The 9,293-nt window shown below is 54.6% G+C and overlaps 1 protein-coding gene across 3 annotated transcripts; it reads left to right on the top strand.

Annotated features, from left to right (window-relative positions):
* The first annotated feature begins 3,025 nt into the window (after window positions 1-3,025).
* On the top strand, window positions 3,026-7,755 carry LOC116580187 (kallikrein-1-like). Of its 3 annotated transcripts, none has more exons than XM_032326295.1 (6): window positions 3,026-3,096; window positions 3,406-3,519; window positions 4,260-4,416; window positions 5,926-6,206; window positions 6,362-6,498; window positions 7,552-7,755. In XM_032326295.1, exons 1-6 carry the CDS (start codon window positions 3,051-3,053, stop codon window positions 7,705-7,707), a joined length of 891 nt encoding a protein of 296 aa, XP_032182186.1. In that variant the 5' UTR covers window positions 3,026-3,050; the 3' UTR covers window positions 7,708-7,755. The 3 variants fall into 3 exon arrangements, with proteins under 3 accessions (XP_032182186.1, XP_032182187.1, XP_032182188.1); XM_032326296.1 differs by having other exon boundaries at window positions 4,260-4,410; XM_032326297.1 differs by lacking the exon at window positions 3,406-3,519 and having other exon boundaries at window positions 3,035-3,096.
* Window positions 7,756-9,293: the final 1,538 nt, after the last annotated feature.

Below are 9,293 nucleotides of genomic sequence, written 5' to 3' on the forward strand. Positions count from 1 at the left end.
GCAAGGCCTTACCTGTCTCCTACTTGCTTCCTCTTGTGAACTTTGTCATCATACGTGAAACACAGTGAGAGATCTTGAACATCAAGCATCTGACTTGGGGGCTGATGTAGCGATGTGTCCTGTCCTGAAGCCTGTATCTCCAGCTGTCTCTGTCATCTTCAATGTCCAGCCTGTGTCTAGGTGTTGCACTGGGGTCGGATCCACTGGGTCCACACCTGAATGCTCAGCCTCTGGGTTTGTGCCTGCCACTTTGAATCACCGCCACAAAGTGGCTTGTGGAATAATCCAGTTTTGACCTTGACTATCTTACCTGGGTCTGCATCTATGTGAGCATGCATCTATGTGCATCTGTGAGCATGACCATATCTGTGTCCACAACATTTAATATCCACATTTAGCCCTTGACGAAAATAACTGCTATTAAGCAGCAACTTGTCCTAGGCGTTCTCTTACACACAGACCCCTCTTTAACCTTAAAACAACCTCCATTTAACAGATGAGGAAATGGAAACACACAGAGGTCAAATGCTGGCTATAATACCATTTTATAGAGCTATGTTTCTGAACATGTCTTCAGGGGCCTGAGTCCATACTGACGTGTCTCCCCTGTGTATCCTTATTTAGGACCCGGCTTCTATGTCTAGACCCCGTGTACAAGTGTGTGCATCTCTGATATTGGATATGTTCAGACCTCCATTGGACACTGTGAATTTAGGTCTGAGTTGGTACATCCAAAGCTTGGTGTCAGTGTGTGTGTGTGTGTGTGTGTGTGTGTGTGTGTGTGCGCGCGCGCGCACAGGCACTCATGACTTATCTGCCTACATCCATATGCACATATGAACATCTACTGTGGTTCTTGAATAACGTGCATATGTCAAGTGAGTTTCAGCATGAGGTGCTGTCCACTCAGTGCCCAAGTTTGAAAGTGTGATTTGCATGTGTGTACATCCATGAAATAGGATGACCACATTCATAAACTTGTGTGACACTGAGTTTGGCTGAGATGTTGGAGTCATCTTGACACAGAGACATCTTTTTGTCATCCATTCTCAGTGGCTACATCCACTTAAGAGGTATGGTACATGGGTGACATTGAGTGACTCAGTCCAAGTGACCACATGTCTGAATCTGTGTCCACTGGCTTTGCCTCCATCCTAAACCATGGAAACCCCTGCCCTCCTGTCCTTTTCCTCTCCTCCCTCCTTCAGGTACTAGCAAATGAGAGGGTGGGAGAGACAAAAGGAATGGAGTTCCAGAGGAAAGAGACCGTAGTTTGAAAAGCTAGAAGGGGGACAATGTTGAAAAAACACATCAGAGTACCTGGAGAAATTGAAAGGAAGGCATGGGTAAAGTTGGGATTTGGAATGGTTTTGGTTTGATTTGGATGGGAATGATGTGGGGGCTCAAGGGGGATGGTGGGCAATATATTTGTGGATGTAGAAGACCTGGGGGTTAAGATTGGTTGTGTTGGATGGAAGGATGGTATGGGTTTGGTTTGATTTTGAATGTGGAGAAGGTGGTGGCTGTGTTCTGTTGGGTTAAGTTGGGTGGGTTCATTTGCCTTGGGTTGGACACGTGTGGGATTGGGGTTGGTTGCGTTGGGTTGTACTGGGTTTTGGTTGAGGTCATGTATGGGGATTAGGATGGGGATTGGGCACTGTCTCCATTTCTGCCACAGGGTGACACTGATCTGTGTGTGGGGGAGGTCAGATCACGGACTGAATGTGTTCCTGTACCCCAGTCTTTATGGTCTTTACTTGTGACTGTCGGTGACCACTTCTCTCACTTCCTGTCTTGGGAGCTTCTCATGCGGCTCAGCACAGAGGGGGAAAGATTGGATCAAGTGCTTGACATGGGAGGGGCTGGATCCGCCTGTCTTCCGTAGGTGAGAGCCCCCTTCCTGGCTCACAGATGACTTTCTTCTCTCTGTCTTGGCATGGCAGAAGGGGCAAGGGATCCCTTTTAAGTGTATTCATTCCATTCATGAGGACTTCACCTTTGTGACATAATCACTTCCCAAAGGCCCCATCTCCTCAAACCATCACACTGGGGAGTAGCAGTTCAATGTAAGAATTTGGGAGGAATGCAGACATTCTGTCCATAGCATGTAGGATAACACTGGAGGCCAGAAAGGCTCTAGTTCTTGAGTCTCTTCTGAGACTCCAAAATGCGATGTTCAACGCCACTTCATCCTGAGGTGCATTAACGAGGCCCCTCTAATCTAAATGTTCACTGGAGCAGGGCCACTGGATTCTTCGAGGGTTCTCTTGACCTGAATATGCAGCTCATCCGGGTGTCCTGGGTCATCAGATGTCCAGGTTAAGGAATGAGGAGTTGGGAGGGGGTCTATGTTGGTACCTCTGAATTGTTCTGGGGAACGTTGGATTTTGGGATGCTAGGAGATTCGCTCCAGGATACCTTTGGAATTTCATATCTCTGGGTCTAGTAGTGTTGGGATTGTGGATCTCTGGCATTCCAAGAATTGATTTTGTGGGGAACATTTTAGTCGGGCAACTCATTCCTGCATCTGGAAGTACAGGGGTTCTGAAAGCCAAGCTCGTATTTCAGGGATGTGGGAAGTTGGGGGACAGGCATCTTGGCTCAGGGGGATATCAGAGAGCTTCAGGGACATAGTGCATGTATTTGAGGGTCCAATGGGCTTTGGGTTGTGAAATCTCTCTTGGAGTGTAGCCATTGGAGGCTTTGTAATAGGAATCCTGATTCTCCAGTGCTGCTGATTCTGTTTTCTCGGGCTTCCTCTCACTGCCTGTGTCTAAAAGAGCAAGGCAACAGGGCTGTAGGCCCTGGCCCATTTGGACTCAGAGCCCGGCATATATCCAGCGTGATTAAGGACCTAAGAACAACAGGTGCTTGCTCTTTCATCCCTCCCATAGCCCTGGGGGTGGGGGTTGTCCACACCCAGAAGCAGGGCCAGGCTTTGGCCAGCTTCTTGGTGGCAGCAGATCAGGGGTGTGGCCATGGGGTTGTAGACTTTAAAGCCTCCCCAGCTCCTAGCTCACCGTCTGCCAGCTCCTGGACACTCTGTCACCATGTGGCCTCTGGTCCTGTGCCTGGCAATGTCCCTGGGGTGGACTGGTGAGTAGAATGGATCTGAAAGAGGGAGAGGGGCCCTGACTCTCATGGTGCTCTCACCCTGCCACCCCCACAAGGCCAGCACTCTCCCCATCCGTGCAGCCTGTTTCTCCCACCCACAGTCCAGCCCAGGCTGGGTACCAGTCTCTTCCTGCCTCTCCCACCCCCACCCCAGAACCTTCCTTAGCTCTTCACCCTGCCATCTTCTTCACAGTCCTCACTGCCACACTGGGTGCCCTGCTTCCTCCCAGTGACCCCCAGACAGCTTCCGGACACGCGCAGTCTGGAGCCATCTCTGTCTCTTCTCTTCAGTGCTCCCCAACTCTTCCAAGCAGCACCTCCTCCTCATTGGACCCAGGGACCCTGATCCTCCTGTCCTACTTCCTAGTTCTCCAAGGTCCGGTGCTCTGGCTCCTGAGCCCCCAGGTGACCTTTCCTCTCAGTCCTCATCCCCTAAATATTGAAACCTTCTCAGAACCCACAATTCCCACCACAGGCATACAAGATATTTAAGACCGAGACCCCTTAGCACCACTCAAATTCTTCTCTCCCAGTCCATGATCCATGACCCTCTCCTTTGGAGTCCTTAACACTGATTTTCTTTTTCTTTCTTTTTTTAAAGATTTTATTTATTTATTTGACAGACAGAGATCACAAGAAGGCAGAGAGGCAGGCAGAGAGAGAGGAAGAGTAGCAGGCTCCCTGCTGAGCAGAGAGCTCACACAGGCCTCCATCCCAGGACCCTGGAATCATGACCTGAGCCAAAGGCAGAGGCTTTAACCCACTGAGCCACCCAGGCACCCGCTTAACACTGGCTTCTAAATCCCCTTCCTCTTCTCTGAGCCAACACCTCCACCAAAGCCAGCTGTCCCCCAGTCCAGGAACTCCAGATCACTACAAAACAGCTGGCCTGCACACCACAAGTTGCTCCAGATGCTTCCTGTTTTCTTCTGATTCCTGGGGTGCAGTCTGTCTCAGCAGAATGTCTTCTCAGGCAGGATCTGTCACCCACCCAATTTAGGGACTGCAGGAAAATCACAGACCCTTACTGCACCACTTACCAGAACCTCAGCTCTGCTCTTCTGCGGCTGTGTCCCTCTCCTAACCTAGACCCTCCCAGCCCCATCATCTCCTCCCACCTGCCCTGACCCAGCATCCCTCTGCAGGTGCTGTGGCTCCCATCCAGTCCCAGATGAGCGGAGGCTCGGAGTGTAATAATTTCCAACCCTGGCTGTCGCTTGTGTACAATTTCAGCAGTGTCAGGTGCGGGGGTGTCCTGGTGCACCCACAGTGGGTGCTCACAGCTGCCCAGTGCATGTACAAGTGAGTCTGAGCATGGGATCTGGGAGGGGGTGTCTGTGCTCCCACAGGAATAAGCAATGGGGCACAGACCTTGGGGTCACCCCACAGGGATGTGGGAAGTTGGGGGGCAGGCATCTTGGCTCAGGGGGATATCAGAGAGCTTCAAGGACATAGTGCATGTATTTGAGGGTCCAATGGGCTTTGGGTTGTGAAATCTCTCTTGGGGTGGGGGAGGCTGGGGGGCTGAGGGAAACAAAGATGATACTGGTCTGGGGCCCATGGAGAGTGGCAGGGACCACCCCAGGGAAGCCCTCCCATGGCAGCCCGTGTCTCTGTGTCTCTCCCTGTAACTATCTTCCTGTCTCCCTGTCCTGTGTCTCTGTCTCTCAGTCACTTGCTCTGTCGTGTGTCTGTCTATGATTTATCCGTCTCCCTCTCTCTCCTGTCTCAGGGTCTCTGTGTGTCCCCCTGTGTCTGTCCACCTCTGGGTCCCTCAGCTACATCCCTGTCACTATAGGTCTCATCCTCCATGCCTCTGCCCCATCTGTCTCTCTGGGTCTCTGCCTCACTCCCTTCCCCCGATTGCTGCTGAGCACCCCCAGGATGGGACTGAGGGAGACCCCCAGAGAAAAGGAAGGGATTCTCCTGATGTGTGTGTGTGTTTTTTTGGGGGGGGGGTGCTTCTCATGTGCCCAGCCCCTCCCTCCAGGACAATGATGCACTCCAGGGGACACAGGGAAGGGCTGGTTTCAGCTGGAGTCTGGTGGGGGCCCTGGAAGAAGGAGGAGAAGGAGGAGAAAGAGGAGGCCAAAGAGGGGGAGAAGGGGGTGGAGAAGAAGAGGGGGAGGAAGGTTAGTAAGGGTCGCGGGTTGGCGGGGAGGAGAAGCGGAGATAGTCCCAGGTGGGAGGGGGTGATGGAGGGATGTAGAGGTAGAAGATGGAGGAGGTCCTGGGAGGGAGGGGGCTGCCGACCTTGGGCTGGGGGCCAGGCCACCCGCTGCTGGGGAGCCAGCCCCCAGCCCCTGCTGCAGCTGAGCCAGTCCCAGGCCCCCTGCCTGCCCCTCCCTGTCCTCCCTCCCTGCTCTCTCTCAGGCTGCACCCGCCACCTGCTTGCGTTCCTCCCTCTCTCCTCTTGCTCCTGTCCCTGTCGCACTGGACCTGCTGCTCCTTCCTGTCTGTTCTTTCACTCTTGCTTCTTTCCAGGGACCCTTCCTCAAGGTCGCCACCTTTTCGCTTCCTCTCCTGTTGCCTTTGTGCTCCTTCGGACTCCCTGTTCTACCCTTTGCCTCGTTCCTTCTGTTTCAAGCTCTCTCTTTCACTGCTTCTCTTTATCTCTGGATCTGCCTTTCATGCTGTCACCCTCTTTTGTTTCCCCCAGGTCTCTATTTTTCCGTGACTAATTCTTTACCGCAGGCTCTCTCTCTTTCTCCATGGTTGCCTCTTGATTCTCTCTGTCTTCAGGACCCTCCCTGGCCCCACCTCCCCTCCCCCTTCTCTCTTCTCATTCCCTGGGGCTCCCTTTCTCCCCAGAAATTACCAGCTCTGGCTGGGTCGCCACAGCCTGTTCCAGCATGAAGACACAGCCCAATTATTCGAGGATATTAGAAACTTCCCACACCCTAAATTCAACCTGAGTCTCTTGAAGAAACACACCTACCTCCCTGGAGAGGACTACAGCCATGACCTCATGCTGCTCCGCCTGGCAGCGCCCGCCCAGATTACAGATGCAGTGAGGGTCCTGGACCTGCCCACCCAGGAACCCAAACCGGGGAGCACCTGCTATACCTCTGGCTGGGGCAGCATTGAACCAGGTAAGTGTACGCCAGAGCCGGACCATGCAGCCTGGAGCCCAGACACGTGGGTGTAGGGAGGAGGGAGCTGGGGACTGGACTCAGGATCTGAGGGAGGAGGAGGACTGAGGAGCCACTTGGGGTCTGGCCACAGCTCTTTTTTCTCTTGGTCCTAGTCTCAGACACTGGCGATCTCCAGTGTATGGACCTCAAACTCCTGCCCAATGATGTGTGTGCCAAGGCCCACATCCAGAAGGTGACAGATCACATGTTGTGTGCTGGCCCTTTGGAGGGCAACAGTGACACCTGCCCGGTGAGCCAGCCTCTCCCCCCCTCGACCACCTGGGCTCAGACACGAGGCCCAGATTCAGGACCGGGGTGCAAGGGTTAATCAGGCATCTGTCCCACTGCTGTCTAGCTGTAGCCCCGCCCCCAGTGCCTGCGTGCCCCCTGCCCTATCCCACACCCCCTTCTAGGCACCACCCGCACCTCAGTCTTCTACATCACAGTCCATCCCTTCCTCCAGGCAGCAAGTACTTACTGAGCATCTACTGCGTGCCCAACACCAACCTAGCCCATGGGAAGACAGCAGTCACTGCTGTCTATGTCGCGTTCACTGTTTCTGTCTGTGTCCCTCACGTGGTGGGGGGGGGGCTTCATGAGGGGCACTGCTTTCATGTCAGGAGATGCTGGTGCCGTGGGGTAGAAGGAGACATCATGGAGCCGGGGGAGATGGCCGGTGAGCTGAGGGGAAGGCAAGGAGGTGGTGGGATTGAGTGGACACCTGTAGCAGGTGAGGGTAAGCCCAGTGGAACGGGGGGCGGGGTAGAGCAGGTGCAGAGGTCCTAGGGCAAGTGGGCCTGGTGTATGTGAGGGTGTCAGCGAGGCCAGTGTGGATGGAGCCCAGTGAGCAAGGGGAGAGGGCAGGAGGTGACACCAGAGGGAAGGGGTCCCTCCTGTGGGACCCCACCTGGGGCCTCAGGGAGGTGACTGCCACTCCTCTGAGGGACCTGGGGAAGCTATAGGGGAGAGGTGACATCAGAGATGGGCCCTCAGGTTGGAGGGCCCAGTAGATGGATCCCACTTCTTTTCGCCGTTGATCTGTCTGCTGGGACTATTCTCCTGGACCCTCCCCACTGTGCAGAAACTAGACCCTGAAGTCTTCTCCCCATTGGCCAGGACTCAAGCTATTGTCCTCTCTGTTGGAATCCCACCAGCCCTCTGGCAGTGGACTCTGGAGACAACTCTGATTTCCCCCGGAGCTGGGGTGTCACTGTCTGTGCTCTGTGGGCCCAGGAGCTGGTACTCTGCATGCAGAACTGAAGGCCTTGCTAATGTTCCTTTTCCTCTCCCCTTTGTGCTGCAGGGTGACTTGGAGGGCCCCCTGATCTGCGACGGTATGCTTCAGGGAATCCCAGCCGGGGGCCATGTTCCATGTGACAGCCCCAGTATGCCCTCCGTCTATATCAAAGTAATGCCCTATCTGCAATGGATCAAAGAGACCATGTTGGACAACAGCTGAATGCCTCTGACCTTCCCCTCCCCTTAGTCAAATAGAATACGCAGCAAATTCTGGCATCGTTTGTCCTTTCTAGATGTGGAAGTCAGGTACCCACCTGGCCTGTGTCTTAAAGTGTGGAGTCAGGGGTAGAGACGGGGAAGACCAGTGGCTTTCAAATGGGGGCGACCCCCCAACCTCCAGGAGACATTAGGCAGTGTCTGGAAACACTTTCTCACCCAGGTTGTACAGACACACTGAAGGTGGGGGTGGCCAGGCTCTTGTGGGAGGGATGGGTGTCCACCCTGGGCAGGTGGACAGTGACATGTGGTAGGTGCTTGCCACACGGCACTGAGCAGAGTCCGAAGTACAAAGCCGATGCATGCATGCCAGGGATGAAAGCACAGTCATGAGTGAAAACGTGTGAACATACAATAAGTCACGGAGCCTAACAGCCTTACGTAAATTACACTATGCGCCCACAGTACTCATTCTGTAGAGCACAGTCAAGTCATGACGCCCAGTGAAGACACCAGAAGGGGTGCCTGTGGGAAGGGGAGTGGGTTATGGGGATGAGAGGGAATCATTAGTTAATAGTTGAGAGTCTGAGTCAATGAGTTGAATATAAACACAGTGGGAGGATGGGTCATGGATGCTGGATCAACGGTGCATGAGCTAAGGAATACAGTTACCTCCGCCCTCTGCCCATGAGGCCCTCAAAAGAGAGTGAATCAAGAGGGAACTCCATGGCCATCCTTCTCAGACACCACTGCAGGAAGCTTGGGCCGTCGCCTAGGGACAGGATCCACACTCGGAGATGTGGACTAGGGACAGAGCTGTTAGGGAGAGACCCCCACCCCCACGGGCGCAAGGGCAGCAACAGTGACTGAAGAGCTCACTGTGGGATGTAAGTGCCAGCCGGACACCAGTGGTGATGCTGCTGGTGCCGACCCAGTCCTGCTCCGTGGTTGCTGAGTTCGGTTTGGTGAGCGTGAGGTCCTGGCTATGAGAATCTCGGTCCCCACCAAGGTTGTGCGGACCCAGCTGGATGTTGGAGTTGCCGCAGATGAGCACATCTCTCCCTGCCTCAGCACGCCCGTGCGGCGGCAGCCTCCCCTCATCTGAGCTCCCACCCGAATGTCAGCCGCATCTCATTTCCACGGCAAACCCATCCAGTCTCACCCCCTCTTCAACTTCCGCTGGAAACCTTTCCGGAGAAAGGCACTCCCCTTCTACTCAGGCCCCACCCCATAGCCGAAGCCCCGCCCCCAACTCAGGCCCCGCCCCCAAAGTCTACGTTCCGCTTCAAGAGCGCACACCGGGCGGGCAGTGGAGTCCCTCTCCTTGCAACATGGCCATGTTTGGGTGTGGTCTGCACCCCCTGCTGTTAATGATGGGGCTTTGGCCGGGCCCTGGCCTGGACGCCTAGAGGCTGGGTCAGAGCACAAAGTGTGGGAGTCAGGGTTCAGGGCGGGGCCAGAGCTCAGCGGGCGGGGTCAGGACCAAGGAAGGTTCAGGAAGGTGAGGCCTGGACACAGTCTCCAGTCAAGAAAGCCCTACGTTAGGACACCTCTTCTGCACCTCTCTCCCCCCACTCCTCGCCTGTCCCC

This window comes from Mustela erminea, chromosome 19, assembly GCF_009829155.1.
Source record: "Mustela erminea isolate mMusErm1 chromosome 19, mMusErm1.Pri, whole genome shotgun sequence".
Taxonomy (NCBI): Eukaryota; Metazoa; Chordata; class Mammalia; order Carnivora; family Mustelidae; genus Mustela; species Mustela erminea.